Genomic DNA, 17,581 nt, shown 5'->3' on the forward strand with positions numbered 1-17,581 from the left:
GATAACACCACACAGTCACGTGTCAAAATACTGACTATGCAATTTAGCATAATTAAGATTCAATTCCAGCACCCGTGTGTGTTGGTCTTGTCCTTTCTGTGTGCTGCTGTACAAACAAGCAAACAGTGTTAAGAGAAGACAGAGAGAACTTGAGTGTGTAAAGACATATACATTTTAATCAGGGAAGCTCTCTAGAAGGAGCATAATCTGACAAGTTTTAAATACAATGTTTAGAATAAACAGCTCTTGAATGATAACCCCAGTTCTGCCACTAACACTTTGCCCAAGGCAAATTACTTTGCATCCATAAAATGGAAATGATAGCTACTAACCTGCTTTACAGGAGATTTGCAAAGATAAATTAGTTAATGTTTGTGCAATGTTTTGAACATGTAAAGTGCCATTAAGCTCAAAGAATTATTACCTCAGTTCTTGCTTTAAAACCTCAGCAGGTAGTCATAGAATACAAACTATCATGCAAACTACAATGTCCACAATCTCAAACTCCACGCACTGAGATCTAAGCGAGCCAGACTGTAAAACCCTGCTAATTCAGCTCTTCTTCATTTTTTCTCTTCCATTAAAAAGCCTGGTCTTTAAAATCACTTCTGCAACATAGAAAATGGTTGGAATTGGAAGGGATCTTAAAGATTATCTATTTCCAACCACTCTGCTATGAACAGGGATGCCACTAACTAGGCCAGGTTGATCAAAGCCCCATCCAAACATTTTCAGGAATGGAGCATACATAACTTCTCTGGGCAACATGTTCCAGTGCCACAGCACAGTCATAGGAAAGAACTTCTTCCTAACATCTAATATCAATCCCCTTGCCTTGCCTTGCCTTGCCTTGCCTTGCCTTGCCTTGCCTTGCCTTCCCTTCTTATTTTCTCTTTTCTCTTTTAAAGCCATTAGCCTTGTCCTATCATTACACCCCCTGACAAAGAGCCCTTCTCCTTCTGTGTTGCCATTGAGGAACTCTCGCTAATGAATTTTTTGGAGAGAGACAAATGCTGACCCGGTTCTCATTGGATAATGGAAACCAGCTTACATGTGTTTATACTAAACATACAGAAGACACAAGATAAGTATGTACTATAAAATAAGTACAACAAAAGATAGCTGAAGCAAGATGTTATATTTAGTGTGATATTCTCACTATGAACTATTAATTTAAAAGCTAGTGGTCAAAATCCTGACCTGCGTCCTATGGCCTTTCATCTATGTACATATGCAGTTGGTAATAAATGTTTTGCAATGTGAAGGAATATTGTATGTCCATGATGAAATTCACTCAGTTATATTATCTTTAAAGGAGTTATACCAAATCCAGTTGCTGGGTATGTGACCATCTATTTAGGGAAAATGCCATATTTGAATTCAAACTTTCAGAAACTGTTCTGTTGTGTAAAAAAAAGCCTGAAAGACCTGCTTGTCATCATAAATGTCTAAAGCCTCAGTCTTAGAGTCTCTAAGTATCTTGCAACCTTGGCAAGTAGAGCACAAACGTCATGAAAACAATACATTTATGCTCAAAAAGGTGGGAAGACAGAATTCATGGTAGTTTGCTTTAGCAGTGCTGCACTACCAGCATCAGGTGAGACTTTCCTGTAGTGAATATTTGCAGTGTGGGAAAGAAAATTTAAATGGGAATTTGCCTCGTCTTCCCTTGCTCACCTTGTCAGGAATGAAGGAAGAGGTAAGTTAGGATCAAATGCTTGGTTTTATGGGGATTCATTTAAGGACAGGACGTGATGGGTGGTGAATTAAGTATGAAATGTTCCTGCTCAGTACAGCAGATAGAATAACAATTGCATGAAAAATTCTGTAATACAAGTATTTGTTTTGCAGCATGTTAGGACAGGACTTTGTCAAGCTTATCCTTTGAATTCACACGCAAAAGATGTTTCCTTTTTCCCATGTTTAGTTTGTTTTTCAACTGTCACACTGAATTAGATTTTAAAAGCTCCATTCTTTTCCATGTTGGTATCTTGATGATCAACATGTGTATCTAGAGGCATAAGTTTTTGTTTGATATTTATCTATAAAATTGATTTGAGGTTCTTTTCTTCAATGTCTTAATTGCACTTCCTTTCATATAATGCAAGCTGAGATCTTTATTGTGAGTCAAGGTTACTTTGCAAATATTCTGTCTGTAGAATTTGATTTATTTTTTTCCTGGATGTCTCATTTTTAAAAATCCTTCAGTTTGTCTAAATAAATGAAAATGAATCATATATACATAAAGTTGATGAGGTTGCAGTATGAGGGTCTTTGAAGTGAATTGAATGAAATGAATGTCGCATTGTAAAATCAGTTTCTGACCTCTGCTACAGCCACAGAACCAATCCTATAAGTAGAGTTGTATGGATGTTACTAATGTCTGAATTTACCTCAAAGTATTCTTTTGCATTACTTACAAAATATAACCAAAACAGGATGCCAGCTAAATCACTCAAAAGCTATCTTGTAACCCAGTTCAACTTAATAAATGATTAGACATAATACGTGGTTAAAGGCATGTGTTCGTGCATCTCTTTTGTGCTAGTATAAGTAAATGGGGTGACGTTTTTCTTAGCCTAATTAGCACAGTAAGTTGTTAAACAATCAGCAAAAAAAGACTGTCCAGAGGAAGTTGACGGGAAAGAGAAAAGTAATACATCTCTCAGAAGACATGCATCACAGAGGCAAGTCAGGATACACTCAGTGGCAGTTTTGCAATCCATTGTGTTCCAGCATACTGTGATAGACATAGGCATTTAGCACGTAATCTCCCAAACCGTATGTCATTATGGACTTCAGTTCTGGAGTTCCCAATTAATCATAACAGTTCATATCCTATTGACTGTGCAACAGAATTTCTTTCCTCACAAGAGGAAAGAAATTACCAGCAGCATGTGGCAAGTTTGAATGTTGAATCAGGAGGTGGCAGACCATTTACAGTGAGATCCCAGCCCAGACAAGTGGCACTTCACGTCCTATTCCACTTTACGGAGGAGCAGCCTGTTTGGGAGAAAAAAAAAAAAAAAAAAAAAAAAGATATTGGTACCACAAGCATATCCCACTGAATACTGAACAGCTTGGTTTTGCCTCTCGGTGTGAAGATGCTGCGGGGGGAGGATCGCTGTGCATGTGCTCCTTTGCTTAATGCCTGTGGATTTCCCTGGAGCATCTCAAGAACACTTGTATTATTGTGCGTTCATTAAGCAACTTACTACACGGAGCGACTTCTCACCGCCAGTGCAAGAAAATAGGAGCAGCATGCACATATAGAGCCCCTGCTATCCTGGTACTAAAAGAGGCATAGATAGGAGCAATGCAGGGTGTTTTTTTTTTTGTTTTGTTTTTTTTTGCACGCACACACCTGGCCTTGCCCTGGGGGGCAGCTGAGCACCCCGAGAACAGGGCTGTTTGCACGGAGCCGAGTTTGCTCTGGTTTCGGGGGAACAGAAAAGAGGGCACCGCTCTGCATCCCGGCTCCTTTTGGGGCCGGGCCGGAGCAGGAGGGGGTGCTGCTGCCGAAACTCCGCGCTGCTCCCCCCGGGGGGAACACGGTGAGGACCGGAGGCTGTGCAAGGGCCACACAGCTTTTGGCAAGCAGCGGTACAAACGCACGGGCTGAAGCCTCCAGACAGCTGGATACAGCCTCTACACACCCACCCCATGGCCCGAGAGGGGAGGAGGACAGGGGACCTGCCCCCCCCCAAATATTCTCTCCCCCTCCATCCCGGGCCAGGTGGGGAGGCCGCCTTTTCCCCACCTGGGCGGGGTTCCTCCTCCCCTTCCTCCTTGCTCCCGCCCCATCCTCCTCCTCCTCGGCGTCCCCAGAGGGAGCCCCTGCGCTCCTTGACCGGGCTGAGAGCGAAGCCGGGCGCTCCCTGTCCCGCAGCCGGCCCCAGCTTCCCCGCAAGCCCCCGCAGCCCCCGGCAGCAGGAGGAGGAGAGGGAGGAGGAGGAAGAGAGGGAGGAGGAAGAAAGCAGCACCCACCCCCCCCGCTGCGGGGCACGCACGTGTGCGCGCAGCCCTCGACGGCCGCCCAGCAGCATGCAGAGCCCAGCCGTGCGGAGCATCGCCGCCCAGAGGGGCTGAGCGCTTTGGTGTGCAGGAGAGCATCTCCGAGCAAAGCTCCGAGCCCCCCCGACCCTACTGCAAGAGGGGGCGTCCCGCAGGATGGGCGGGCCGCAGCCCCCCCGGGGCCGCTCGTCCTGGTGCTGCTGCTGCTTCTGGAGTGCGTCGCCCTCTGCTTCGCCGTGGAGGAGGAAAAAAGGTAAAGGGGGGAAAAAAATTAGGGAAAAAAGAGGGGGAAAAGGGGGTCCCGCCGGAGGCACCCCGTGGGAGCCGGGCTGCGGGCGGCGGCGCGCCGCGGCCTCCCGCGGGGAGCGGCGAAGGGAAAGTCCCGGCTTCTTTCCTTAGGAGAAAAAAAAAAAAAAAAAGAGAGAAGGGGAGAAAAGGAAAAGGGGGGGAAAAACAAACCTCTAGCAGCGCTCCCGCAGCTCCGACTTCCTGATTCTAGGTTTATTTTCTTTTGTGGGGGTGGAGGAAATAAAAGGGAATAAACCTTGGCACATCTCATCGCTTGTGCTTCTCTCCTTTCTTGGTGGTTTTTTTTTTTTTTTTTTTTTTTTTTGTTGTTGTTGTTGTTTGTTTGTTTTTTTTTTGTTTGTTTTTTTTTCCTCTTCCCCCTCCTCACTCCCCCTCCGCTCAGCTCCTCTCTCTTCCCCTAGTCGCCCGGTGGCTCCCGCAGCGCTTTCCCTGCCCGGCTCAGCCCCGGGGCTGCCGCCGGCCCCGTCCCGCACCGCTCCCCGTGGAGCGCGGCGGGGAAAAGCCGAGCAAACCCCGCTCCGGCACCCTCTGCTTGTCGCTCTGCCCCCACACCTCCGCTTGTCCCGCTTGAAAACGAGAAATATGCACGCACGCTGGGAAGGGGATGCGCGCCCAGAAATGGGGATGCGCGCACCTGGGAAGGGGACGTGCGCATGGAAATATCCCCGCACGCACCTGGGGAGGGGAACTGCGGAAAGAGGGAAAACTTCACGTGGGTTCAGTTTCTCCCGTTGGTAAACCTAAGAGCGGTTTATCCCCGTCCTTCACCCCGTGGGGAAGCCGCCCCGACTCGGCTGTCACCCCTCTGCGGGTGCGTGGGAACTGCGCGGAGCGGCCGGGGCAGGGCGCTGGGGGCCGGGGCCGGGTTTGATATTTGAGAAACTGGTTTTGAGGGTGAGAAAAGGGTTCTGGCTGGTCAGATCCATCGCTTTTTCTCCGTGTGTGGTGTTCTTTTGTGAATTTCGAGAGCAGGCCTGACTGCTGTTCCAGGCAGAGCACAGTCCTATTTATCTTGGAAATCTGCCAGCAAGCAAAAAATGCAGATTTGGTTTTTGTTGTTGTTTTCCATTCTTTCTAAAGAAAAAGTGGGAAAAGAGAATTAATAGTGATTAGAAGAGCTATGCATGGCTTAGAACGACCTAGCTAGTCTTTCGTGACTGTGGACAGTAAAACCATCCTGAAAGGGAGAAACACCCTGTTCGAAAGAACGAGTTGCACAACCTTAAAAAAGCGAAGAGACTCTCTTGCTCCAGAAATCAAGTTCATACCTGTTGTTGATGTAACATGGGCAGTTTTTCTTTTCTTTTTTTTTTTTTTTTTTTTCTTCACCCTTTGAAAATGATGGGAAGCAAGTTGACTCTACCCCCTGTGCTGTGTTAAAGCTTTTGAAGTGCAATCTCAGGTGCATATACCCTGAAATACGTAAAGTGTGAGGAGAAAAACGTTCTTACCTTGTTTATAGTGTTTAATTCTATGTCTCATGAAATTATGAGGGTGCTGTTTATTTGAGGATTATTAAATAATCAACAGCTACATGATAAACCCAATGGAGATTATTCACAATATGTTCTGCTAGTGAGTAACTGTTTCTGTGAGGAGAGCTGGAAACTTGGTGGCAGAGGAGAAGGCAGAACAGTTGAATCAGTTATTTGGTATTTATTTGTTTTTTTCCACACCTGAGGATGAGTAAGAAAGTAAGTCATGGGTACAAAATGAAGCAGCATTTGAGAATCATGAGATATTGGTTTGAAGCAATGGGTCCAACAGGCAGTAGACCATCAAAACCTGCTGAGGTCTGGTCACATTATAGGACTCCTGGGCATCTGAATTCAGAATAATTCTGAAAGCAAATGTGCTGTAATAATTATGTGCAACCCTTGTGTTTTATTAAAAAACTTCTGTTGCCTCTAGAGGTTCAAATGGCATGTGAATTTACACTTTTAAAAACTTCAACCTGCTTTGTTCTATTCCCCAAAAGAGCTGATGCCTCAATAAATAAATAAAGAAAAGTACCCAGGCAAATGTTCTTGCTAGAAGAAGGTCTGAATCAACCTATAAAATCTGATCAACATAGTGGTTTAATGGAGATTTAAATACAGTTGTATGTTTTCCCAACATTTTAGAAAGATTTCTTTGAATATGGATTAGAGAAAACTTATTTAGTTGTAAGACTGTATATGTGAAGATGAAAAATAAACAACAACAAAAAATCGTGATTATTCCAAAACCAAACAGCATTGTTGGAAACAGAAGTACACTCAAAGGGATCAATATCTACCTCTATCTCTATCTACCTGCTCTAATGTTGACCCAGATTAATGATGGTGGAACTAATCTGGATTTCCACTGATGTTTGCTGGATGGCCTGTTAGGTGGTACCGAAGATAAATACCTGTGACAGCAGGCATGTTGCTTCCTGCAGGATGCATCAGACCAATGTCCGTTTTGTTTGTCAATGCTCAGGGACTGCACTACAGTTAAGCAAACTGCTTTTCATTGCTTTATTGGTTTTCTATCATTAGTTTTGATCTGTAGTTGCAGCCATCATGGGATGGGAGCTGGGAGTGGACATGCAAACCCACTGGGCACCTCTGTGGCTGCAGAAGTTCTCTGTGATGCCCTTGTGTACCCATCTTGTATATTGCTTTCTGGAAAACAAAGGGAAATTAACCTCCTTAAGGATGCTGAAGTATTCATTTCCATGTGAAATGAAAGAGAGTCATGTAATATTCTATGCAGTGGGCTACATGTGTACTGATACTATGTGATGCTGCATTTTAGATTTTGTAGTTTCTGTACTGCATGTTATTCCATACTTGTGACAGATACATGACCCACAAGAACTGGAACGCTTGTAAGAGCTTGCTCCAGTTACGTGCAGGCAGCTCTGCCTTTTCAGATGACCTCCTCTCTTGTACCTGCATTTGTTTGTATTATCACTGATGCAAGAGGAGTTTTCTGTATGGAAACAGGAGAAAGAGGCAGGGGGAGCTGTTATTTTTTGTTTGTTACCTAAGGTCCCGTCTGTGCACTATGCGCTTTTTTTCTTTTCTTTTTTCCTCTCCTCCGTAAATGACTGAACTTTTTGTTGTTGTTTTCTTTTTTCTTTTGGAAACTATATTTGTGAAACTGCAGAGGTGTATGCAGTTAGAGGTATGGAAACTTAGGTGCTAAAACAGTCCAATTTGGTGAAATAATACAATTAAGAGAAGTTGAGTATAGACCTGCTCTTATTCCAGTGCTTCGATGTGTGAATGATTAAGGGCAAAACCCAAATCCTGTTGTTAAGGGCAACTTCAGATAAGCAAGAAAAGGAAGATAAAGTGACAGCAGTCATCCTCTTAATTCAGACAACTTACAAATACAGTGGCTATCTGCAAAATGCTGCAAAACATCTGCTGACGTCTCAACAGAGTGTGTGCATTTGTGTAACGTGAACAAACTACCCACAGAAATGATAGTAGAACATACAAACATATTATTTCTTGCATCAAGAGTATGCGAAGAGATTTGCAGATAAATGAGAAATCAAGATCGATGCCCTGGAGACTACAATCAGAGTAGTCCATTGTAATTCATTTGTTAATTTATAGAGAGAGACTTTCAGGGAGTGTCACACAATGCCATTATGCTCCTCGGGGCTGACTTTTGCGTTTGGGTATCCATCTATCACTGAAATCACTGGGATATGTGAGCTTTAGCAGCAAGATAGCTGACTAGCCAAACCAGTTTCTTCAAAAGGTGTCCTTATCTTCCTCTAGCACAAACTGTGTTAGCTTGATAGCTCTTCAGAAACCAGCCTACTGAAAGGTTTACTTCATTTCAGGGAGGATGACTGTACCTTCATCAAATGCAGCAATATCAATAGTTTCAGTGCAAAACCAAACTCCTGGATTAGTCCAAGTTTCGGTAGTATGTGTGTATCAGAGGGTACAGTCACCCTGTGGATGTGAGCATTGCATCAAAGAAAAAACTCGCATTCAAAATTCAGTAGTCAGCATGTCATGGTCTACACATTAGCATTTACAGGTACGAGAGCTCGTGTCAAATCTCATGTTACACTCTGGTCTGTATTGCCAAAGTGCTTGTGCAATGCAAGAGTGGTTGTACTGTCAGAAGTACTTTGACTTGTAGGACTTTGCTCTGGGGAGCCAGAACTGGCTGTACCCACAAAAGCATCCTCTGGCCAGGATGAGGAGCACTTGCTGGGGTGACTCAGCTCACAAATCTGATTTAGGTCTAACGCGGGGGGGGGGGGGTGTCTTATTCTCTAAAAGTGACTGGCTAGCTACAATTGTTATTTTGGAAATGTGTGAATTGAATTAGAAATTCTTTATTATTTCTCAAAATACCATGCTGCTGTGCTGCTCTCCTTGAGTCCCTACTATTGAAATGTGGTTGTGTCAGTTGGGGCTCAGCTGGCACAGAGTGCACTCAATCTAGCTAGGATTTGCTAGTTTTAACAGCAGGTGATTGGGAAGGGAGCAGGACTTCTATTTGCTCCTCAGTGGAAGGCAAGTTCCAGCTTTATGCCCCCTGGATTTGCCATGCAGTAGCTGTGGAAGGTGTGTAGCCTCTGATGAATGCTCAAGCAGTAATTATTGCTGGGATGAGTCTAGTTACCTGTCTCGCTCTCACCCCAGGGTCAGCTTGAGCAACGTGCCTGGCTGTAAGTGCAGTTTGAAAAGCGAGTGCAGAATTTGCTTCTCTGGGTCCTACACAGGCGATGACTGAGCAGGAGCTGCTGCTTCGCCCAGGCTGCGTGACGTCAAAGGCTCGGGCATGACGAGGGATTAGCAGAGAGGCTCTCGCCTCTGGGATGTGCCCTTCCAATGAGGCTGATGCAATCGATGCCTGGCACCCCTGGGTTCAGGTGACAAGGATGGGATGGAAGCTGGGTCAGGGTGATTCATTAGAAATCTGCATGCTGCTGCTCCTCATTTGTACCTGCCAGCTCCAGAGAGCTGGTGAAGCACATGAAGGCACAGGGAGCCGGCAGCATGGATTTATCAGCTCTGTGAAGGTGGGGGTAGAAAGAATTCAGGTCAACTTTGCTTTGCCAGGTGTTAATGGTACCTGCGATGGGAATCCACCACTCGATGTTTCCTGGGGATGTGGACTGATGATGTTCAGCTTGGTACAATACCTGGTGCCCCCACTACGTGTGTAACAATTTGGCTTTCTCCTGTGCAACTTGGCTTCCAGGAATATGTCATTAGTAGGTGTAGGATGAGATCTAGTATTGTTCCTGCCTATTCTGGTTCTTGATGTGTTACTTCCTGGCTTCCAACTACACCAAACTGAACTGTAATGCTTTTTATTTAGAGCTGAATTATGCTGACCTAATAGCATTGAGTAATAATGTACTTTTTTTCTTCAGAAATAGTTGCAGAGCATTTGGCATGAGTATGGGCAGCAGAAGTCATTCCTAAAGGAAATGTGGAAAAAAATATATGTTCCACTTACAGAGAAGTTGTATCAAAACAAATGTCTATGTCTATTCCTGCTGAAGTGAAGTTGTTATGTATTGAAAGGGCTATGAAGTGCCCTAGTGGTTCATCCTACAGAGAACATGTACATGTAGGTGTAAGTCTTGTGCTCTCTGGGCTTAATAACGTTATTAAGGGTTGCTCACAGGGAAGAAGCATGAGAAAATCCTTATTAGTTTTCCTGTTCAAACACAAACTTCTGATGACCACTGAAAATACAAGGAGATATGAGTTGACCATTTGGCTAAGCTGTACACTCACTACCATGTTGAGAGAACAATTGATATTTATGTAGACTGTAATAGTGTGTGAGCTTTCGTTTTGAAGTTTTAATGCAAAGTAGGTTTTGCCTGCTGACAGATCCATGCAAGGCAGATGCAAGGTTCCTCCTCCTGCCGGTGTGCCTTCTCCAGCCCGGCACATCTGTGTACATGAAAGTAAACATCTACGTGTTCACATGCATGTCTCGCTATGAGAGTGCATCAAATCATGGGTGGTTTTTGTTTGTTTCAGTGGTTGAGGGAGGAAAATAAGAATAACTTCCAGTCAAACTGAAACAAATATATTAGGGTGGTTCTATTGAAGTGAAGAAAAAAAAAAGAACACTGAACACACCAAAAATATTTTAGGATAATCTGGAAGACCTGAGACTATTTCTTTTCTTTTTAAGTTGGTTAAAAAAGGAAAATCAAATGCTATTTGAAATGAAAATTTGCAGGTTTATTTTGAAAATACCAGAGCACCACTTAATTTTCTTAAAACTCCCTCCCACTCAATTTTTGGAGCAAGGTGTGTTTGCTGCATTTTTGGCTCAAATTAATGAACCAACTTCAATTCTATTCTTCCTCCTTGAAAAACTGAGGTTTGGGGGTTGGAATAAACTGTCATTTGTGTACAGAAAAAAAAAAGCCTTGCTCTAAACTGTGTGAAGGTTAAGAAGAGGGATAAATATAGTCTGAAATATTTGTGATAGCTTTTGCATTTTCATCAAGTAATAATAAAAAGCTTGGTTACCTGTGCTGGCATGCCTGTGTGTGGTGCCTGTACCGAACCATGTCACCCTCCATCCGGAGGCTGGCACAGCAGGGTTTATTGGTGTCCCAGCAGTAGGACAGGCCTTTGGGCAGGTGGAGCGAAAGCTGCCAAACATTAGCAGTGCCCCAAGGGCCAGCAGTAATGCTGTGTGGGTTAAAAGCCTTCTGCGTGTAGTGGTTACCACTCTGTGGTTCCTTTATTTTGCAAAGGTGCTGTGGAAAGGGCGGGTGCTACCCACCTCACCTCCCAGACATGCCCTCCATCTCCCTGTCACCTGAGAAGCTGCAGCTTTGCCAGCCCTGTCCATCCCAAATCCCTCAAAAATAAGATTTAAGATGGTGCCAGCAAAAGCAGTTTTGCCAGAATATCTCAGTCCAGGCTGCTGGAGTAGACAGCTCCCCTGGCAGAGCAGGGTGATGCTAGGCGACATGTTTTCCAGGGAAATGTGGAATGAAGGAAGGAGAAGAAGATACAAAACAGCTGTTTTGATGACAGGATAGTAGTGCTTTAGCTCTGGATTTTACAAGAAGAAAAATATCAGTTTGTGGGAACTGGGTTTGTGTACATTTTGTAATTAAAACAGTGGCATAATCCCTGATTTCCCATCACCAAATGCAGGTGTAAATATGAAGATAATCAGGGGAGTGCTGGAAGTTGAACACTTTTGGCATTGGGGTACCACAAGCTTACACAGCACTTCTCCTAGGTAGGGAAAGTATTATTTTACCTATTAGGAACTGCAGGATCAGAGCCATGGAGACTTTGAATGGTTGCCTGAGGCAACACATCTGGCCACTGGCAAAATTGCCTGTTGGGATTTTGGCCTCTTGCCCTGTGCCCTACCTGATGATGAACACTGCCTGTAGTTTAAGGTAACCAGCTTCCTACCTGGGGGTTGATTCACAACCTTTGAAATGATGTGTGGTGCAGAGCATCCTCTCCTTCCTGTAAGCTACTCTGAGTCTCTTTCCCCAACAGCTCCTTGTCCCTGGAGGGATGCTGGCCATAGCACACACAGTGGCTGGCCTGGGATGTGGTGACTTGTGGTGGCATGCATCTGGCTTGGCTTCTGGTTGCCAAAGTGCACTTGTTCTCTGCCTGTGCCTGGCCCCTTGCTCCAACGGCATGGGAAAGTCCCAGTAGCTACTGAAATAGCAGCATGAGGTGGTAGCTGCAAGTCAAAATGGGCTTCAGGTAGATACCTTCTTGTGAAGTCTGAATTGTTTCTGAAATCACTGTTTTTACATAGCTGCAGCTCGGTTTTAATGGCAGTGTTCATATTTCTGATGCCTAACTGGAAAAAAAAAAAAAAAAAAAAAGCAGCTTCTCACTAGGGACCTGTATTCAAACTCCCCTCCTTCCCCTAAGATCAGAGAGACATATGTGCACTTCTGAAAGATGAATTTGATTTGAATCTAAGATAATAAAAATACAGCTGTGAAAAAGTATTGTTTACTATGGCTGCATGTTATGATTCTCTATTGCTTAGCAATTTCCTGATCTTGGAAATACCATTGCATGTAATTAATTCAGTTTTGAGTTAGTTAGTTATTGATATTCTTAAAGTTCAAAATGCATTTGTAGAACAATTGGGTTTTCTGAAGCTGACTTGGGAGGTAAGACTAAGGAAGGAGGCAGGGTTCAAGGAGGAAGCTTGTTTTAGCAGTTGGGTCAGTTATTTCAACAATGCCTTTAGCAAAGAGCAAGAGGCTGTTTGCACAAATCAGTAACTAGTTCCATGATTCAGATAGAAATCACATAGTTCAAGTCATTTGAATAAATAAATGACTACTAGTAAATGAGACAACCTCTGCAATTAGGATGGCATGCTGCGTATTTCTTGTTATTTATTATGTGGCTTTCAATAGATACGATTAAGTTGGGTTACATTTGGAATGCTAGGTGGCATTTCAACACAAGCCACTTAACCACAGCTTACATAAATGAGATATCCATTTGTTTGTACAGGTGGCATTGCACTGCATCTTCAACACTTACGTTTCCCCAAGCAGACACTAACAGGGAAAAGGATTCCTCTAGCCAAGCTGCCACCTCCAGTTTTTCAGTCATACCAGGGAATTCTTAGGCAGGTTCTTCCCAGTCATTTGAAATTTGCTGCAGTCTTTGTACAAAACAAACCAATTTTGGGGGAAACTGAAATTTTACTCAGCATAATCCCAACCCTTGAAGCTGCTTTGTCAGAGCTGGTATAAGTGGGCATATATTGGGCATAAGTGGCAAGGGTTTAGTAGCAGGGGGAATGTAAGGGTGGCCTCTGAGAAGAGTCCAGCAGTTGTCTGGCGTCAGACCAGAGCCAGCTCCAAATGGCCCCCACAATGGACCCACTGCTGGCCATGTGGAGAAGATCTCCACGCTTGCAGCCCATGGAGGAGCCCCTGGTGGAGCAGGTGGATGTGGCCTGGAGGAGGCTGTGGCCCATGGAGAGCCCCCACAGGAGCAGGCCCCAGGCTGGAGCTGCAGCCCGTGGAGAGGAGCCCACGCAGGAGTAGGGGGCCTGGGGAGAGATGCTACCTGTGGGGGACCCGTGCTGGGGCAGTTTTGCTCCTGATGGATGGATGGGACCCCATGGTAGGAGTGGCAGAGATGAAATGTTAAGGACTGACCACTGCCCCCAGTCCCCATTCCCCTGCACCCCTTGGGGGAGGATATAGAAGAGGGTGGATGGGGGGAAAGGTGTTTGTAACTTGCTTTTAGTTCTTACTGCTCTAGTCTGTTTATAAGGAGCAATAAATTATATGAATCTCTGTATGCTGAGTCTGTTTGTCTGTGACAATAATTGAGTGTATCCCTGTTCTTATCTCAGCCCTTGAGCTCTTTCCATCGTATTTTCTCCCCTTTTCTCTTTGAGGAGGGAAGTGAGAGAGCAGTTGTGTGGAGCTCAGCTGACTAGCTAGGTAAAAATCACCACAGCTGGACCATAATTTAAGTTTCTGGGTCTCCAGATGAACATGAGTTTTGAAGTAGAGTGATATGAATGGTGCTGGGCCCTTGGCATTTGCTGAAAGGCAGCATGCTGTTGAGAAGTGGTGGAAGTAGAACTTTCTTCTCAGAGCCAACATAAAGCAGAAAGGTCACTCCCCTGAAACAAGCTCTCACAAAATCTATTAACAGCCCCATCTCCTCATCTACTGCTGGAGACCTATGATAATGTGAACAGAAGAAGACTTAGGTCCAGAAAGAACATACTTCCCTCTTCAGGTTCAATATTTGTCTGGTATCTGATAGCTCCAAGTGAGACGGTCCCTATTGAGGTGCAGCAGCTGACAGCGCATTGATCACCCACACAAGTGGAACAGTTAGTGTTTGGCTTTCTAATGAAACATCCCTAGCTGGTCTTTATTTGCTTGTACTTACTGAGGACAGAACACAGGCTTTTATTTGAAGTTTCACTTGCAGAGCTGTGGAAAGCAAAACATTAGAACAAAGGCTGTGTCTTTGTGCAGCAGGCTGAGGGAGGTGCAAGGCTGCATCAGCTTGGTGTTTGTCATGGCTGTTTTTTCCCAGGTAGATACTGGTGCTCCTACTGCTTCCCTGAAACTCATGGCAGAAGTTTGGTCTTCGGGAGTAGGAGCAAGGACAAGTCCTTCACCACAGACCTAGAAGAGAGAGTATGCAGTTTATGCCATGTGCTTGGCTTCCAGTCTCTGTTCTACCTACCTGGAATGGAGGATAGCAGTTGAGCTGCAGCAGTTTTAGTTTGGTTGTAGAAGCAAATATTCTGCCATTGGTAGTTCCTAATTAGACAGCTTGCAATGAGGATACGTGTAGTAGGAGGTTGAAAATCCAACCTTCAGCTTCTTCAGGATCCTTCATAATTTCTTAAAACAGCTGTGCTAATATACATGTCCAATTACTAGATCAGTTTGATATTTTTCCTTTTGCTTGGGTTGGAAGGATTGTCACTGATATGCTCTCTCATTTCCTTCCGGTCTTCAAATGTAATTAAGTATTGAGCAAAGGTATTGTCAGTCTGTTTCCTTCTACTAAGCTCTGCAAGGTTCATGTTAATGATTTTTTTTTTATTGTTTCAAGGCTGCTCTTATTTTCTGTCTCCCACCTTAATGAGGCAGATACCATAGGCAACATCATTTATCATAGTTGCCTGTGGCAGATTAACTATACAGCAGCATCTTTTCTGAAGTTTTAGTTAATCAATTTGTAAGGTGCTCTCATCAGTATACATGGATAATTTCTCCCTGACACTTACAAGATTTGTCAAGCATGGAAAAGAAAGAACAGAACCTTTTTCCAAATGAGGGTCTTTTTGATTTGAGGAGCAGCAATCTGTTTTGCACCAATGAGCACATCATATTCAGTGAATTAAGACTAAAAATAGCTAATTAACACCTTCTCTGTTTCTTTTGTGTCTGGTCATTAGTTACTATGAACCACATTAATTCATAGTAGCACAGTGCCATAGTAGCAAAAGTGCCAATGCCTAGCTAACATCAAAAGCTAAATTCTGTGGGGGTTCTGCAGAGGAATATTACCTCTTAGTGTGTTACCTATTTCCCACAGCTGCCTCCTTATATCATGAATATGTGTGCTTGTATGTTCAGCTCTTGTCTGTACTTTTTTTTTTATTCACTACATATCCCATGAAGGGAAAATCTGAATTAATCATTGGCACTTGAAAGGGACTCAGGCTATTTTTTCCTGCTTTAAAGTGACGCTGAATGGGTCCTGCCTGTAAGCTAAACTCAGTACTGTTTCAAAGGCTTGGATCATTTCAGAATAGCAAACATAACACGGTCTGAGTAAACAGACTATTTATAATAGACAGGATTAGAAAATGGATTGTTCTGGGCCAATGCTGTACTATTGAGAGTGTGATATCGTAGTGGTAATCGCACTTGTTGGACTTAATGGCCCATAAACTTTGATAAAAGCTTTTGTAAATTGTCAGCAATAATTCCATCCATTGTTAGATTGCCAATGTACTTCTTCAGCCCTGAATAATTGTACTATCAATTATGTTTTTCATAATTATATAAATAAGACTTTCACTCTGAAGGTATAATATTCAAATAATCATAATAAAAAAATCCTGTCAGCTTAAAATTAATGGATCTATTATACCACAGTTGCTGTAATGCAAGAAGAACTTTTCACCTGGGTGGGGCTAAGGTATTTTTCATCTGAAGCTGTAGTCCCATGAATTTCCTCTCCAAGCCCTTTAGATCAGCAGAACAGAAATGCCATTGCCTGTGTCTGAAATAGAAAGGATAATTAAGAAATAGTTTTATTGTAGTTCTCTTTTGTTGTTAGTTTCTCTGTATATTTTTAGCATGATGCTTACTAGAGCATGAAATTGAAAAGGAATAATTACTTTCTACGCCTTTAATAAGCCATTCACTTAAAATAATAATAATATAATGCTGAAATATTTAAATTTTGTCTACAACTTACATGCTGTGTCAACATATGGTCCCTTTCCAATTATTTATTGTTTCACAAGCTACTAATTTCATAACCTTCCCTTTTTTTCCCATTTATCCCTTCCACATGATTGGTTGTTATCAGCCTCAGCCTTATACAAAATGACCTAAATTCAAAGCAAGAATGAGCAGGAAGTTCTCTTGTGAGAGAACAAATAGCATGGGGTATTTACAGTGCCTTAAGCAATGTAGCTGTTGGACTACACTCATAATAACAATGATGAGAGCACGAAATGCTCTGTATGTGATTAGTTTAGCCAAGCAGTGAAATGCTCTGGCATTGGTGATCTAATGGCATATCTAATACAGTGGCATTGCTAACGCAGAGCACAATGAAGAGCTGAACATGAGCTTTTCAGGCCAGCAGCATAGGAACAGCTGCCTTACCTGCCTGTGGGTAGAATTTGATTTTTGCATTCTAGAGAAGAGTTGAACAGAAATGTACCTACCACCGAAATGTGCCTACCCAGGGTCTGTCCTCTTTGTGTTATCACTTGTCTGTGTGTATTTGCTTAATTTTCTGTAGGAGGAGGGCAGTAGGTAGGAATGTATTCTGAGGGAATATATTGTCCAGTCGGCAACCATGCTGCTTCATGAAATCTTTACCTCAGAAAAATTACAGTTCCTAAAATAATGACGTTTGACTGGTACACTACCAGTGATAAAACTTCTCACTCCATTCCCACCTTCCTAATGTTGCAAGCGGTTGGTAACATGGAATTCAAGGACAGCCCCAAGAAGAATCTGGCTCTCCCATGCAAGATTATGCAACTTTGAAGAAAAGTACCGCAGCTACATGCAGGGGAGTTTGTGGAAAAGGTAAAATTATGGAGAGCTGGAGGAGAAAGAAGAAATCTGGACTCTTGCTTCTCAATTACAATAATGCTGCAGCAGGGACATGCATCTTCTACTGATGCATGATCCAGCAAACCTTAGGCATAATATTCCTTTGAAGTCTCTGGATATTTTGCCAGCCAGGACTGAAGGATCAAGTTTTTTATTACTTTATTTGCCTAAGAAAGCTCTTCTCATCTAGTTAAAGGTGAAGCTGATATAGAATACCACACTATGTTATATGAAGATTTTGTCAAAAAGTAATTCTCTTGAAATAGAAGATTATAAATTATAATCACATCACAAGGTATTGCGGTGTCCATGTTACAACTTTAAATGAGTCTTTTGACTGGCGGTGCTTAAAACTAAGCCTAGTAAGTACATATGCTGTTAATTGCCATTCCCTTTCTTTTCCTAAAAGACTTGTTTCTAGATATATTT

General features: G+C 43.2%; 1 protein-coding gene across 1 annotated transcript in view; it reads left to right on the forward strand.

Moving 5' to 3' along the window:
- Positions 1-4,160: 4,160 nt before the first annotated feature.
- Positions 4,161-17,581, forward strand: part of EGFR (epidermal growth factor receptor) — a 155,190-nt gene continuing 141,769 nt past the window's right edge. The window contains 1 exon segment of the mRNA XM_032181591.1: positions 4,161-4,267. Within this exon segment, the coding sequence (XP_032037482.1) occupies positions 4,171-4,267 (97 nt within the window). The 5' untranslated portion in view covers positions 4,161-4,170.

This window comes from Aythya fuligula, chromosome 2, assembly GCF_009819795.1.
Source record: "Aythya fuligula isolate bAytFul2 chromosome 2, bAytFul2.pri, whole genome shotgun sequence".
NCBI lineage: Eukaryota > Metazoa > Chordata > Aves > Anseriformes > Anatidae > Aythya > Aythya fuligula.